The sequence below is a fragment of the Schistocerca cancellata genome, chromosome 3 (assembly GCF_023864275.1).
Source record: "Schistocerca cancellata isolate TAMUIC-IGC-003103 chromosome 3, iqSchCanc2.1, whole genome shotgun sequence".
Lineage (NCBI taxonomy): Eukaryota > Metazoa > Arthropoda > Insecta > Orthoptera > Acrididae > Schistocerca > Schistocerca cancellata.
In genome coordinates, this window is record NC_064628.1 from 186,932,805 (window position 1) to 186,950,365 (window position 17,561).

General features: G+C 41.8%; 1 protein-coding gene across 1 annotated transcript in view; it reads right to left on the reverse strand.

Annotated features, from left to right (window-relative positions):
• Positions 1-17,561, reverse strand: part of LOC126176192 (organic cation transporter 1-like) — a 180,318-nt gene that overhangs the window by 111,306 nt on the left and 51,451 nt on the right. The window contains exons 3-4 of the mRNA XM_049923336.1: positions 14,794-15,033; positions 3,598-3,755 (exon numbers count right to left, since the gene is read on the reverse strand). Coding sequence (XP_049779293.1) covers positions 3,598-3,755; positions 14,794-15,033 — 398 coding nt within the window. The remainder of the gene's footprint in view (positions 1-3,597; positions 3,756-14,793; positions 15,034-17,561) is intronic.

Consider the following 17,561-nt stretch of genomic DNA (forward strand, 5'->3'; position numbering starts at 1 on the left):
CAGTCAAAATTATCTGCTTGCTCTCATCGCTCATTGCTTGTTGAGCGGTATAATGAATTTTTCTGGTTAATTTCGGAATGTTCCACTTGGCCACGCGCGTTAACCATTGTTCTGCTCTGCCTCTGTTAAACATGTTGGCTCGTGATGTATCTTCTAGGTTCAGTCTGATTTAGTTCGTTGGTGATCCCAAGAGTATAGTATAATTGAATAGATTTCTGAAACATCGCTAATTTCGATTTCAGCTCGGAATCTAGTTTCCGCATGTCTTCGTTGTCTCAGCACGTGTTAAGTACGGATCTGAGAGCCTTAAGTTTGCATATTGTGACTCACAGTAATGTATTCTGTCCAATTTGGTCAGCTATTCTAAATTTTACCACGCATTTTATGCAGGATCTTTTTTTTTTTTTTTTTTTTTTTTTTTTTTTTTTTTTTTTTTTTTTTTTTTTTTTTTTTTTTTGTGGCCACCGTGAGAATTGTTACACATCATAGTTACTGATTCTCTGCGTAAAACTTCCAAGAATTTCTTCTATGGGGCAACTATTATAGTTTATTCTTATCGACGAATTCTTGTTCTCTTGCTTCGTGCACTCAAGCCAAGGCAACGACCGTTTGCCAATCACTGTGACATGCTGGTGAAGTTTTACATTACTCTTATATCTTTCCTGAATATCTATTATATGTGTGTATGTGTGTGAATGTCACTATTGAAAGATTCCTCTGACGCTTCCATAATTAATAATTAACCATAAATGCTTGGGTCTTCAAGACTCAGTTGTAAATCTAATTTTGTTACTCAGCCGTGTATACTATGAATAACAGCAACCATCTACCATTTATTAGTTGTTTAGCTTATTAGTTTGTTCAGATGTTCTTCAATAAACGTGAAATTTTTACCAGAGCACATGCGTACGTATTCCCTCGCAAACTCCTATTTACAGCCTACTGGTAGGTGTTGTGTGACTGATAAATGTGGCCAAGTTATTTATTTAATATTTATTCATTTATTGTAAATATGCAGATCAGGCAACTCAGTTCATTTAAACATCAAAGGTTTTGCTATCATCTATATCCATACCGTCTTACCATCTTCCATGTTAATTGATACATCATACTGTATTTATGGCCACCTGCATCACGACCACCGATCCACAACCAGGTCTTTCAACGACAGATACCCTTCATCTTCTTCAGTGGTTTTCAGGGTAGCTAAATGTTATAAATCTTTTCTGATGTATGCCATTAGTATGTTCATAGTGAAGCAAATATACTTTACAGACCTCTTCTTACTTCTGTGTAGTAACAGATTTTCATTTAGTAAAAGTGTCAATTTGACACATCACAAGATAGAGATAAGCATCTATATCAAAAGTTCTGTATACTCTTGTACCTTTTACTTGTCCTAGTATTCTTCTGTCCATCTCTACATAATCTGTAATTGATCTTTATTCTCTACTGATCCAAGTATATTTGTGAATAATTTTTTTTTTGAAAATGTACTGTATTAGTTATTTTTAAATCATTACAACTAGAAAAATCTCTAAGTAACTGCTCTTTCTGATTAAAAGTTGCTCCTCTGTACAGCCCACAACATTTGGTATATGATTGCTTCCTGCATTTGCATTAGGGTCACCAAATAGAATAACTTGATCTCCTTGACTACACTGATCCTTAATTTTTTGTAGAGTGTAACAAAAAGTAATTGACTCCTAAATGTTTTCTTTCGCCAGTGCACAAACTGCTGTCAGAGTAAAGGTTTCTCTTTCTACTTTTATGACTGCTGCTTTCTATTTACGTGAATTGCTATACCTTTAGTTGATCTAGCTTTTTGTTGTACTCCACTATACAAAATTATAATTTTCACACTTACTCACTAGTTTAGAGTTTCTTATTAGTTTTTATGATAGCTTCAAAATCTTTCTGCTGTTGTGAGAATATCTTCGTCATTTCCTCGCCAATTCCTCCTGCGTTGTCTGTAGCTAATCTTACTTTTACAGACACCCATTTTCTCTTCTCCTGTTAGAAGTAGTTATCGAGAGCTTTATAGAGAGTTAATTTCAATTTCAAAGCAAGCACCTGCTGAGTACTAAAAGAAATGGCAAACTATCAGTTTATGAAATCATGCTTGTGAAATACTAAAACGAATTATTTACACAATATGGTCTCAGGGAAGAACGGTTTGGATTCCGGAAAAATGTACTAACATATAAGGCAATACTGACGCTACGACTTCTGTTGGAAAACAGGTTAGGAAAATTGAAACCGATGTTTATACCATCTGTAGACTTAGGAAAGCTTTTGATAATGTTGAGAATACACTCTTTGAAATTGTTAAGGTAGCAGACGTAAAACACAGGGAGTGAAAGGTTATTTAAAAATTGTACAGAAACCAGACGACAGTTGAGTTGAGTTGAGGAGAATGAAAGGGAACCATTGGTTGAGAAAGAAGTGACAGAATTGTTGCCTATCGCTGATCTTATTCAATATTTAGATTGAGTAGCCTGCAGAGGAAACCAAAGCAAAATCTGGAGAAGGAATTAAAATCAGGGGAAGAAAGAAAAACTTTGAGATTTGCCAGAGACATTATAATTCTCTCAGAGACAGCAAATGGCTTGAAAGACGAGTGGAACGGACACTATCGCGAAAAGAAAAAATAAGATGCACATCAGCGAAAGCTAAACAAGGGTAACGGAATTTAGTCGAATTAAATCAGTTGATACTGAGGAAATTAGATTAGAAAACGAGACACTTTAAGTAGTAGAAGGGTTTTGCTATTTGGATGGTAAAATAACTACCAATAGCCAAAATAGAGAGAATATAAAATGTAGACTCGCAATGTCAAGGAAATCGTTTCTGAAAAAGGGAAATTTGTTAATATCGAATATAGATTTAAATGTTAAGAAGTCTCTTCTAGAAGCATTTTTCTGGAGTGTAACAATGTACAGAAGTGAAACTTGGACGATACACAGTTTATATAAGAAGAGAACAGAATCTTTTTAAATGTGGTGGTACAGAAGTATGTTGAAGATTAGATGGATAGATCGCGTAACTAATGAGGAGGTACCGAGTGGAATTGGGGAGAAAAGGAAACTGTGATATAACTTAAATACAAGAGGGGATAGGTTATTAGGACATATTCTGAGACATCAAAGAATCACCAGTTTAGTATTGAAGGAAGCGTGGAGACGTAAAAGCCGTAGAGGGAGACCAAGAGATGATTAGAGTAAGTATATTCAAAAGGATGTGGGTTGTAACTCTCATTTAGAGATGAACAGCCTCGCACAGGATAGAGCTGCATGAAGAGCTGCCTCGGACGACTCCTCGGAATGAAAACCACTACAAAAAACAAGCGAGACATAATGGCAGTAACATAGGAAATGAAAATACAATCCTGGTACGGAATAGAATTTAGTCTGAAGTCTCAGTAATGAATGGTAAAACTTTAGCATGCATGTATTTCATTTTAAAGGAACACACCTCACCGCTGACAGCATAAGAAACTGTGAGCTGTAAGTCATAATATTTGAGTGCAACAATTATTATAGATTAGCATGTAATAATAAGTGCTGCAGTACAGTTGGCTGGTCCTGGGTGACTTACCTATGGATGCTGCCGACTCAAAGAACGGCCCAGTCGCGCCTGCTGCCAAAGATTGCGCCAAGATAAACAGTACCATCACTGAGGGTGTCAACACCAGCACTAGTCTGCTTGCCACTATGGCTGCCACACAGAGAATTATTTGTGGTCTTCGGCCAAAACTGTGCACACAAGACAAAGAAATCAAGCTTTACAAGACATTAATTACCTTTTAAATATTGTAGCTCTTCTTAATTACAAGAAATCTTTGATTTGAGAACTGGACAGGGATGGGGAAACTGAACTCCAGTCTTCGAACAGCACAATAGTTCGTTGTCACTGAGCATTGGTGTAGAGACGCAGAAATCGAACATGTAGCACTGTCACTGTATGAAAGAGCAAACTCTCACTGTACGACTACTTCAAAAGACAGATGATAATGCATTTATATCAGAAAAGCAACACAGTTCAGATCGAGATATGACCTTAGTACAGTAAGTGAAGACAAACATATTGAACTATCAGCTATTTAATTAACAGAGCCTGAAACACCACGAAATGAATCCTTTTGTGTATATACTGATCTGCCAGTGGTAGTGTGGACACTGTTTCAACAAATCAACAGAGGTTTAGGTAGAGTCTCAAGTACAAAAGTCAACATAATTTTGAGTGAAGGTATAAACAAAAAGTCATACATGAAACTAATAGCTGGTATGAAGTGAACAGAGAAACCAAAATAAATGTGAAATTCTCTAAATTCTCAATATTATTAAATTGAACTTTGAAAAGACACTTCTCACACTATCCTCATCAGCATCAAAGTCTCACAAAAACAAGTGGGTCCTCATTTCAAGAAAAAGAGTAATAATGAGCGATAGCTCTTAAGTTTCTATCATAGGTACAAAAAAATTTATAGGAAGGCGCTGATTGCTGCAAACAAGGCGTTTACTGACAGAATAATACACAATGCAGAGAATAAAGGAAAGGCAAAGCAGAATGTTCTGTCATAAAAAGGAAACAGAGAGAGAAAAACAAAGACATAATAACATATTAAAAAGCAATAAATCATTCACACCACCTAGCAGTGTAAATGAGTATTTTTCAAGGATTGCAGAGAAGATACATAAAAAATCTCCCAAACTGAATGTAACACGTGTAAATAATTATGCACTAATTACTATGATGTTACTACCTTTCGCAGAGCATGAAATCAGTAACATTACATAAAAATTAAAAAATAAAAAGTGAATAGGCTCAAAAGAAGTACCAATATGTGTACTGAAAGAATACATGGAGTACACAAGCTCCCTTAACAAACGTAATAAACGAATCCTTCACACTAGAAATTTCCAGAGTATTTAAAACAGGCAGAGTTTTACCTCTGTTAAAGAAAGACCATGGGAATGACATAGATGATTACCAGCCAATTTCTCCACTGTTACCACTGCCAAAACTAATGGAATCAATTTTCAAAGACAGATTAATGAACTGCTTGAATAAATACAACCTTTTAAGTAAATCATAGTTTGATTTCTAAAGCGATGGAATTCACAAAAGTGGTACCTGATGCTCCCAACAAAGATGAGTGTGTCACATGCATATTTTTAGATCTCGTTAAGGCTTTTGATACTGTTGACCATAAGATTCTACTAAATAATCCAGAAGTGTTAGAACTAAGAGGGTACCTACTCACTGATACTGATCGCAAAAAGCAGATAGCGTATAAAGAGTAGAGATAATACATACCTGAAATAAATCTAAATTTTTAGTAAAGCGTGTATGAAAGACGCAACACATTACTATAGGACTTCCTCAGCGTAGCGTTTTAGGACCAATAGTATTTCTGTTACACGTCAATGACATTTCCAGTAGCGTTAGTCGTGATAAAAAAATTCTCTGGGTTGATGATAAAAATATCATAGCCACTTAGAAAACAAGAGAACTTCTTGCAGAGAAAGCAAATTAAACCTTCAAAAAATTTTACAATAGACCACTATGCAATAAGATGACGTTGAACAGAAAGAAAGCAAATTCCATCCATTGTGAAACTTCCTGACAGATTAAACCTGTGTGCCCGACCGAGACTCGAACTCGGGACCTTTGCCTTTCGCGGGCAAGTGCTCTACCAACTGAGCTACCGAAGCACGACTCACATCCGGTACTCGCAGCTTTACTTCTGCCAGTACCTCGTCTCCTACCTTCCAAACTTTACAGAAGCTCTCCTGCGAACCTTGCAGAACTAGCACTCCTGAAAGAAAGGATATTGCGGAGACATGGCTTAGCCACAGCCTGGGGGATGTTTCCAGAATGAGATTTTCACTCTGCAGCGGAGTGTGCGCTGGTATGAAACTTCCTGGCAGATTAAAACTCCGCTGCAGAGTGAAAATCTCATTTTGGAAACATCCCCCAGGCTGTGGCTAAGCCATGTCTCCGCAATATCCTTTCTTTCAGGAGTGCTAGCTCTGCAAGGTTCGCAGGAGAGCTTCTGTAAAGTTTGGAAGGTAGGAGACGAGGTACTGGCAGAAGTAAAGCTGTGAGTACCGGACGTGAGTCGTGCTTCGGTAGCTCAGTTGGTAGAGCACTTGCCCGCGAAAGGCAAAGGTCCCGAGTTCGAGTCTCGGTCGGGCACACAGTTTTAATCTGCCAGGAAGTTTCATACCAGCGCACACTCCGCTGCAGAGTGAAAATCTCATTCTGGAAACATCCCCCAGGCTGTGGCTAAGCCATGTCTCCGCAATATCCTTTCTTTCAGGAGTGCTAGTTCTGCAAGGTTCGCAGGAGAGCTTCTGTAAAGTTTGGATGGTAGGAGACGAGGTACTGGCAGAAGTAAAGCTGTGAGTACCGGACGTGAGTCGTGCTTCGGTAGCTCAGTTGGTAGAGCACTTGCCCGCGAAAGGCAAAGGTCCCGAGTTCGAGTCTCGGTCGGGCACACAGTTTTAATCTGCCAGGAAGTTTCATACCAGCGCACACTCCGCTGCAGAGTGAAAATCTCATTCTGGAAACATCCCCCAGGCTGTGGCTAAGCCATGTCTCCGCAATATCCTTTCTTTCAGGAGTGCTAGTTCTGCAAGGTTCGCAGGAGAGCTTCTGTAAAGTTTGGAAGGTAGGAGACGAGGTACTGGCAGAAGTAAAGCTGCGAGTACCGGACGTGAGTCGTGCTTCGGTAGCTCAGTTGGTAGAGCACTTGCCCGCGAAAGGCAAAGGTCCCGAGTTCGAGTCTCGGTCGGGCACACAGTTTTAATCTGCCAGGAAGTTTCATACCAGCGCACACTCCGCTGCAGAGTGAAAATCTCATTCTGGAAACATCCCCCAGGCTGTGGCTAAGCCATGTCTCCGCAATATCCTTACTTTCAGGAGTGCTAGTTCTCCAAGGTTCGCAGGAGAGCTTCTGTAAAGTTTGGAAGGTAGGAGACGAGGTACTGGCAGAAGTAAAGCTGCGAGTACCGGACGTGAGTCGTGCTTCGGTAGCTCAGTTGGTAGAGCACTTGCCCGCGAAAGGCAAAGGTCCCGAGTTCGAGTCTCGGTCGGGCACACAGTTTTAATCTGCCAGGAAGTTTCATACCAGCGCACACTCCGCTGCAGAGTGAAAATCTCATTCTGGAAACATCCCCCAGGCTGTGGCTAAGCCATGTCTCCGCAATATCCTTACTTTCAGGAGTGCTAGTTCTGCAAGGTTCGCAGGAGAGCTTCTGTAAAGTTTGGAAGGTAGGAGACGAGGTACTGGCAGAAGTAAAGCTGTGAGTACCGGACCTGAGTCGTGCTTCGGTAGCTCAGTTGGTAGAGCACTTGCCCGCGAAAGGCAAAGGTCCCGAGTTCGAGTCTCGGTCGGGCACACAGTTTTAATTTGCCAGGAAGTTTCATACCAGCGCACACTCCGCTGCAGAGTGAAAATCTCATTCTGGAAACATCCCCCAGGCTGTGGCTAAGCCATGTCTCCGCAATATCCTTTCTTTCAGGAGTGCTAGTTCTGCAAGGTTCGCAGGAGAGCTTCTGTAAAGTTTGGAAGGTAGGAGACGAGGTACTGGCAGAAGTAAAGCTGTGAGTACCGGACGTGAGTCGTGCTTCGGTAGCTCAGTTGGTAGAGCACTTGTCCGCGAAAGGCAAAGGTCCCGAGTTCGAGTCTCGGTCGGGCACACAGTTTTAATCTGCCAGGAAGTTTCATACCAGCGCACACTCCGCTGCAGAGTGAAAATCTCATTCTGGATCCATCCATTGTGTTTATTGAGGGAATATGAAATTGTTAAATTTAATTTATATGGCACCAGTGTCTTTTAGATACATTCTGTTCGTATGTACATTCAATCCTTAGCTATGGCATTGCTTTCTATGGAACAAATGCATAAAATATGAACACACTTTTCAAACTGCAGATAAGGGCCATAAGAATAATAACCGAAAATAGAACTCGAGCACATTATGAAGATCTGTTCAAAACACTGGGCATGTTAACTGCACCATGAAAATATATTTACCAATCGGCTGTACATATCAAAAATGACATTTATAATTACTGTACAAACAGCTCAGTGTATGGCCGTGGAACAAGATTGTACTTGCATATACTAAGAGGAAATAAATATAAAACTGAAAACAGCATTTTTATCAAGGAATAAAACTGTACAATAAATTATCAAAGGAGGTTAAAGGAATCATCATACAGCAATCATAATTGAGGTTTTCCGTGCTTTACCTAAATCGCTATAGGCAAATTCCAGGATGTCATGGTCATAGCTGACGACCTGTCCCACCCTTGTCATTCTAGAGCTGTAAATCTGTAAATGTCTGTATATGTGAACTACTTTATTTGTGTTGTTCTTAAACTGTAATACCAAAACATGTCTAGTATCTATGTAGAAGAGATACACAGATGAATACAACTACTACTAATGATACTAGTAATACTAATATTACACTGTAGTGCAGGAAGATCCACCTTCAAATTTCTTATTGACCTTTAGATTGACACAAAATAGACTACTAAATATACTGGGTGGTTGGTAGGAACTGTAGTTCGAAAACGTCTGTCACCTTGCTTCTTGTGTACCGAATGAAACTTCCTGGCAGATTAAAACTGTGTGCCGGACCGAGACTCGAGCTCGGGACCTTTGCCTTTCGCGGGCAAGTGCTCTACCAACTGAGCTACCCAAGCACGACTCACGCCCCGTCCTCACAGCTTTACTTCTGCCAGTACCTCGTCTCCTGCCTTCCAAACTTTACAGAAGGTCTCCTGCGAACCTAGCAGAACTAGCACTCCTGAAAGAAAGGATATTGAGGAGACATGGCTTAGCCACAGCCTGGGGTTTCCAGAATGAGATTTTCACTCTGCAGTGGAGTGTGCGCTGATATGAAACTTCCTGGCAGATTAAAACTGTGTGCCGCACCGAGACTCGAACTCTGGACCTTTGCCTTTCGCGGGCAAGTGGTAGAGCACTGGCCCGCGAAAGGCAAAGGTCCCGAGTTCGAGTCTCGGTCCGGCACACAGTTTTAATCTGCCAGGAAGTTCCATATCAGCGCACACTCCGCTGCAGAGTGAGAATCTCATTATGTGTACCAAATTTTCACTGATCTCTGAGTGGAAGTAAGTTGATAACATAGCATCACTTACGTAAATTGTAGTGTTTTACAATCTTGTGCGTCCAGAGTGATAAATGAGAACAATTTTATCTTACCTAACTTTCTGTTTCAGAGAACTTTTTTTACGAATCTCTCAAGTGCTCTGTGGAAGTTAACAAAGTTGACGAGGGAGCTCGTTACTCTAATGCACCTACGACACCGTGTACTAATTCCAGAGAATAAGCAAACATCAGAAACTAATTTACTTATTTACTTTACGTGTGTGTATCAGAAACTGTACTGCACACGTCCAATCCTCAGCCACTTGGATAGCTTTGTCATTTGCTATGATAAGGTCTCCCACTCTGCAAGGTTTGCCTATTTTTGTGCATATCATTAAATATTGTCGATATTGTATTGCACCACACTCAAATGAACTTCAAGCTACACATCTCCATATTTTTAGGATGTTATTGCACTGTGTGATGCCAGTTCTTCAGCGCTTTGGCGGCCTCCATGTCAGAAACGATAGGTGATTCCCAGCAGTCAGTTATTCTTTAGGCTTTATATGCGTCTAATACAGTTTTGCCATAACTTTTCTCGACGTATTTCACGCGGGCAGACAGACACTACGCACACTGTCTCATTAACTGCCACGGCATACACCGACATAAAAAAATCGCAGTACAAAAAAAATATTAGTATAGAGTAATGAAATTTCGGGAACATATTTGTCTAAGTGTCATGTTTGGATGACTACCATTGCAAGATCATAGGTTAATGTACGCATGAGACGAGCTAATGAAAATGTAAAATGCTAGTACATAACAGGTGTAACCGCCAGAGTGATGAAGGGAAGCATACAAATGTGCATGCATTGTATTGTTTAGGTATCGAATATCTGTGGGATGGAATTAAAGGCCTGTTATACTTGATCAACACAGGGACGGTTAATTCTGGTTTTGAATGACGCTGGAGTGCCGTCCGATGATCGTCTGATGACCGAGTAGGCCTTGGCAATACGTCGATACTCTGTAGAGCATGTTGGGCTACAACAGCGTATCTGGACAAGCCTTATCCTGTTGGAAAACACCCCTTGGAAAGCTGTTCATGAATGGCAGCGCAACGGGTTGAATCACTGGACTGACGTACAAATTTTCAGTCACAGTGCGTGGAACAGCCACGAGAGTGCTCCTGTTGTCACACGAAATCCCATCCCAGAACATAGCTCCAGCTGTACGTCCAGTGCGCAGACAGGTTGGTTGTAGCCTCTCACCTGGTTTCCTTCTAACCAACACACGGCGAACACTGGCTCGACGAGGAACCAGCTTTCATCAGAAAACACAATAGACCTACCTCCTGTTCTCCAGTGAGTTCTCGCTTGACACCACTGAAATCTCAAATGGCGAATGCACGCTACAGTGCGTCTGTCTCGCAGCTCTTCTTGAAGTACCCGGTTTGTAAGGATTAGTTGTGTCACTGGGCCAACTTCTGCTCACGTTGCTGCTGCAGATGCAGTGCGATGCGTCACGATAGCGAACACGATAGTCTTCCCTGTCTGTAGTGCTATGTTGCTGTCTGGGGCCCAGTTTTCTTGCGACCGTACGTTCTCATGATCGCTACTACAATCAATCATTTATGACTGCTACATTCCCGCTAAGCCTTTCTGCAATATCGCAGAAGGAACATCCAGTTTCTCGTAGCCCTATTACACGACCTCGTTCAACTTCAGTGAAGTGTTGTTAATGCCGTCTTTGTCACCATAAAGGCATTCTTGACTAACGTCAACTCACAACTTCAAGTCTCACAGGTAACTAACGCTCATGGTCGTTACAGCGTGTACTTAAAGCAAACCTGATCTTCAATCTCGTAGTGACGCTACTAGCGACACTCTTATGCGACAGGCGCAAAATCTGAATAGACATCATCTTTCAGCTGTAGAAACACGGCTACCAACTTTCGTTTAAGTTGCACGACTACTTCTTGGTGCCGCGACTTTTTTCCGTTATAGACTTTGCTGTGTGCAGGGTTGCATACTCTGCTGGAGAGAAACAAAGTGGGAAAGCCGATGTTCTGAGAATTTGAGGCTGAGCTCCGCATTTCGTGCTGATGAGTTTTCGGGTGGTATTATCCCTCGCACATACTTCACCCCTAACGTTTCCACTGTGCCTACGCGATGTCGGACTCTCGCCAAGCTGGTTACGCAAGTATACCGACGAGTCACCACTGTTCAACTCCTCGGTCTGCCACATCACTTTTATTTCTAAGATGGAACGCGCGCACATAAGTTTTACAGTGATTTTTCTTGAAGAAATGTTCTCTGTACTAGACGGCTAAGTCATAGAGTGTCTGCATTAAACTCCCTTCCACTTTCTTTAATCTTTTTAATTGTACTGTCATGATAGTATCATCCACTTGCATAAACTGTTATATAGATGTTGTATAAAACTGGTGACAGGTCACTGTCTTGGAGCAGACCACACTTTTGCTTTCTCCAGCAGCTATTCCTCTCCTGTAGCGTCACATGGAAACATCTATTTTGAAGGTGAGATTCCACTAATTTTGTCATTCGCAAGTCCTTAACCATGTTATGAAACTTAATGGACAGATGTTGGTGATTGATAGTATTAGAGGCAGCCAGGAGATCTGCATCAGCAACGTCAGTTATCTGCTTTCGTTCAAAGTCATCCTATAGATATTGGGTGAGATTGAGTATTTGGCGATAACATGTTTTACCAGGCATAACTTCTTCTTGTTCTGGAACGATTTGCGCCTCTGTTGTGCCAGTAATTGTATGAAGAACTGTTCTTGCAAGTTTTTTGCAGAATTGACACGGAAGTGATACAGGCGTGAAGTTTTGAGGATTTGTAGGTTCTTTTCCTAGTTTTAGTAGGGCTACCACCTTGGCTTTCCCCAGAGTTTCGGGATGTGCGTGATATTAATACAACAGCTCAATAACAGTACAATCCATTTTAGGTCTGCAGGGCCAAGCTGCTTCATTTGTTCAGTAATGGTACCATTCAAGACAGCATCTTTGTGTTCCTTCAACTGTGGATCGATCTTCTTAACTCTTCAGTACTGTATGGACTGGCGACGACGTTTACTTAATTACTCATGACTCGTATCGAACTGGATTTTTACTGTTTTCACTCTTTTTCATGTGAGCTATTTTGTCGGGAGTTACTCCAGTTTGGTCAGGTGCTGGAGTTGGATGATCGTCGCAGAGACTTTTCCTGTTTAAAGTGATCGTTTGTGACCAAACAGTAAATTGTGGCACCAGGCAGTAGCAACGGATCACAGAGCCGCGCACTTTTCACTTTGGGTGAGTGCCTGATATGTTGATACCTAATATACACGGTGTATCGTCAACCGTGTTGTGTTTTGGGTGGACCACTGTTCTCTTGCGTCCTTGGATTCTGCATAGCACATGTTGAAACCGATCGCTCATTAATATGAGCCTTAGCTGTCTAGCTTTTGCTATGTTCAACTGTTTTTAATATCTGTCACTGATCGCAAGACAACATTATAAATGAATTTTGTGTACTGATAGCCTTGACAGCCTTAGGGGAGCACCATGGGAAAACTCTTCCATCTGGTGTGCAAGGTGTATGGGATAAGTCAAATATCCTCAGACTTCAAGAAGAAAGCAGGTACTGACAGGTGTGAAAATTATTGAACTACTAGTTTAATAAGTGATGGTTGCAAAATGCTGACATGAATTCTTTACAGACGAATGCAGAAACTGGTAGAAGGCGACCACGGGTAAGGCCAGATTAGATTGCGGAGAAATGTAAGAACATGCGATGCAATACTGACCCTAAGACTTATCTTAGAAGATCGATTAAGGAAAGGTAGACCTACGACTTATCTTGGAAGATAGATTAAGGAAAGGTAAACTTACGTTTTTAGCATTTGTAGATTTAGAGAAAGCCTTTGACAGCCTTGACCAGAATGATCTCTTTGATATTGTGAAGGTATCAGGGGTAAAGCAGGAAGCGAGTAGCTACATACAACTTGTACAGAAACCATACTGCAGACACAAGAGTCGAAGAGCATGAACTGTTGCACGAACTGTTCAACGGAATGGATACTCTCTTGAAAGGAGGATACAAAATGAACATCTACAAACACAATACAACGATAACGAAATGTAGTCGAATTAAACCAGGTAATGCTGAGGGAATTAGATTAGAAAACGAGACACTTGTAGTAGATGAGGTTTGCTATTAGGATAGCAAAAGAACTTTGTGAAGGCAAGGAATTTAACATCGAACATAGATTTAAGCGTTAGGAACTCTTTTTTGAATTTATTTGTCTGGAATGTATCCACGTTTGGAACTTAAATATGAAAGGTAAACAGTGTAGACAGTAGAGCGTTTTGAAATGGGATGCTACAAAAGAATGCTAAATATTAAATGGGTAGATTATGTAACTAATGAGAAGGTATTGAATAGACTTGGGGACACAAGAAATTTGTAGCACATATCGGCTGACAGGATAAATTCTGAGATATCAAAGGCTCACTAATTCAGTTTTGGAGCGAAGTATGGGGCGTAAAAATCATAGAGAGAGAGAGAGAGAGAGAGAGAGAGAGAGAGAGAGAGCAAGAGATGAATACGGTAAGCAGATTCAGAAAGATGTAGGTTGCAGTAGTCATTTGAAGATGAAGAGGCTTGCACAGAATAGAACAGCATGGAGATCTACATCGTACTAGTCTTCAGGTTGAAGACCACAACAACAACAACTACATGGTTATAGATTCACGAACGTAGCCTTCGATGGACATGATCATTTTTGGTAATCTCTTTGTGGTTTTCTGACAGCGTCGTATTGTCATATGAGCTAGTTTTTGTCACTAGTAGTTTTTGTCACTATCACGAGTTTTTTCGTTAGTGTAGAATAGACAAACAACAAAAGTATGGATATCAATAAATTCTATAGCAAAAAATAACAGGAACTGAAAATTTAATTCTTGTGTTAGTCGTAACATTTACTTTTATATTCTGACTGAAACACCTAAATAAACTATATAATTATAATTTTCAGCTGTTGATCAGCTTCGTGCAGTCTCTAACAGTGAATCCGATTTCTCTCTGCGGTGTTGACTTCCTTTTCAGTGTTAGCCTTTTGAAGTTTTGACTTTGTCATCTAAGTTATTCATGGGACTTTACAATTAAAATATCTGATTATTTCAAAATTTTAATAAAGTCAACACGAACTCCTTGCTAACACATCGGTGAATATTTAACTGTCAAGATGGTTGTGTGGAACCTCCACTGTCATTCCTCAATTTGTTCCACACAGTCTGTTGAATTACAATATTCAGTTTCATAGTTAGGTTATTACAGATTCCTTCAGTATTCAATTCTTCACCAAAAAATCAGAGTACGTCATCTGTATCACTCATTCAAGCGAAATCTATCCTGTGGATAAGGTGGAGATAGATTTTGACCGTAGCACTGTACAACGTTGGTATTACAGTCGAAAAATAACTAGAGTAACAACATATTTTAATCATAATCTCTCTATTCCAGTTCTCGACGAATGTTTTTGTCTCGTCCTTTATGGCCGTCAGAAAGCATTGAATTTTTCCCATTAAATAGAAGTATGTGATTCTACAATTTTGCCTGCTACCTTAGATATACTATAGTGTGAGTACTTTCTTACCGGTCGCCTATGTATCCGAAGAACAACCCCAGTATGGCTCCGATAATCTGTGCGTAGAATAGGACGTTACTGACGACGTGACTTTGATCACAGACCCAGTTCATCTGTGACGCAGCTGTCAGCGCGTACCATGTGTCGTCGTAGTCCCAGCCTTGCTGGCATGGAACAGTTGAAGCATTGGTGAAGTCACCTACGCCAGTCACGTTGTACATCATGCACTTGCTGAACCTCGTGTCTTCCCTGTGACACAAATGAAAAAGAAAACACTGATCAGGAGATACAATAATATAGCTTAACAAAATACCACTAAGATAATTACAAATAACTTACAGGCTGTATCAGTCACTGATAATCCTGAAAATTGTGACATAACTGAGAAATCAGTGAAAAATACGGTGTACTTGCTTTTTAATAAATGTTTTATTAAACGTACAAAGAAAACTTAGAACACCAAATTGATATTTGGCGATACCTACAAACTAAAACTAGACGTTACAGCACAGAATACAACACGTTTCTCATGAGTTCCTGTGCGCTGTTATTCTGGGTAGCTCTTATGCATGCCTATATTTCATCCATTAGATGCCTACCAGAGGCATCGTGAAGAAATCGCTGACCCATTTGGCAGGTTCAGTTGTGGAACTGTCAGGTGGAAGAACCTCGCATAGTTATTGGGACATGTTGATAAGCAAGTCGTTGTTTCGTCCATCTCTTCTTTCTTTTCTCTTTTTATTTACTCCTCCCCATCTCTCTACCCATCTCCTCCTCCAACCTCTCTCACTAAATGTGTTTAATCAAGCTTTCGATTTCACGTGTTCAACTCTCTGTTGTACTGGCTGCTTTTCAAGGAGGGCAGTTTAGAGCATCTAGAATAATCCATTATAGGCAGCAGAAGAAACTGGAAAGATGGTTTAGGCATTGTATTCACATTAAGAAGGATCTGGGTTCAGAAATCCAGACTTAGATTTCCTTTGATTTCGCTTGATCGAATACCGGAATAGTTCCTTTGATAACACCACGTCTAATTCTCTTCCCAGGAATGTACTTGTAGGATTTCTCTCACCTCGTCATAGCCAGAAATCTCTGTTCTTTCCTTCTTCTGAAAAATCCATGATGCCTGAGACCATACAGCACCACACATTCATTCCGAATCACTTTGCATAAATCAGCTCAGACATGGCTTGCACATTTCCAGAGCAACATATTATTCAAAAACCCGCAATAGGAACATAATCTGTACCTTGTTGAGTTGTTATTATTTACAATGATGGGTGTAACACTTCAAATCAGAAGGGTATTTTTTTAACCGTCTTCTGATTGGTTTCATGTGGCCCAACATGAATTCCTCCCAGTGCCAAACTCTTCATCTCAGAGTAGCAGAGGCTCCCAAATTCCTTCATTATTTATTGAATGTATTCCAATCTCTTCTTTCTTCCCCCACAGGTTAAACCCTCTAGAACTCCCTATATTGTAAATACTAATACACTCCTGGAAATGGAAAAAAGAACACATTGACACCGGTGTGTCAGACCCACCATACTTGCTCCGAACACTGCGAGAGGGCTGTACAAGCAATGATCACACGCACGGCACAGCGGACACACCAGGAACCGCGGTGTTGGCCGTCGAATGGCGCTAGCTGCGCAGCATTTGTGCACCGCCGCCGTCAGTGTCAGCCAGTTTGCCGTGGCATACGGAGCTCCATCGCAGTCTTTAACACTGGTAGCATGCCGCGATAGCGTGGACGTGAACCGTATGTGCAGTTGACGGACTTTGAGCGAGGGCGTATAGTGGGCATGCGGGAGGCCGGGTGGACGTACCGCCGAATTGCTCAACACGTGGGGCGTGAGGTCTCCACAGTACATCGATGTTGTCGCCAGTGGTCGGCGGAAGGTGCACGTGCCCGTCGACCTGGGACCGGACCGCAGCGACGCACGGATGCACGCCAAGACCGTAGGATCCTACGCAGTGCCGTAGGGGACCGCACCGCCACTTCCCAGCAAATTAGGGACACTGTTGCTCCTGGGGTATCGGCGAGGACCATTCGCAACCGTCTCCATGAAGCTGGGCTACGGTCCCGCACACCGTTAGGCCGTCTTCCGCTCACGCCCCAACATCGTGCAGCCCGCCTCCAGTGGTGTCGCGACAGGCGTGAATGGAGGGACGAATGGAGACGTGTCGTCTTCAGCGATGAGAGTCGCTTCTGCCTTGGTGCCAATGATGGTCGTATGCGTGTTTGGCGCCGTGCAGGTGAGCGCCACAATCAGGACTGCATACGACCGAGGCACACAGGGCCAACACCCGGCATCATGGTGTGGGGAGCGATCTCCTACACTGGCCGTACACCACTGGTGATCGTCGAGGGGACACTGAATAGTGCACGGTACATCCAAACCGTCATCGAACCCATCGTTCTACCATTCCTAGACCGGCAAGGGAACTTGCTGTTCCAACAGGACAATGCACGTCCGCATGTATCCCGTGCCACCCAACGTGCTCTAGAAGGTGTAAGTCAACTACCCTGGCCAGCAAGATCTCCGGATCTGTCCCCCATTGAGCATGTTTGGGACTGGATGAAGCGTCGTCTCACGCGTTCTGCACGTCCAGCACGAACGCTGGTCCAACTGAGGCGCCAGGTGGAAATGGCATGGCAAGCCGTTCCACAGGACTACATCCAGCATCTCTACGATCGTCTCCATGGGAGAATAGCAGCCTGCATTGCTGCGAAAGGTGGATATACACTGCACTAGTGCCGACATTGTGCATGC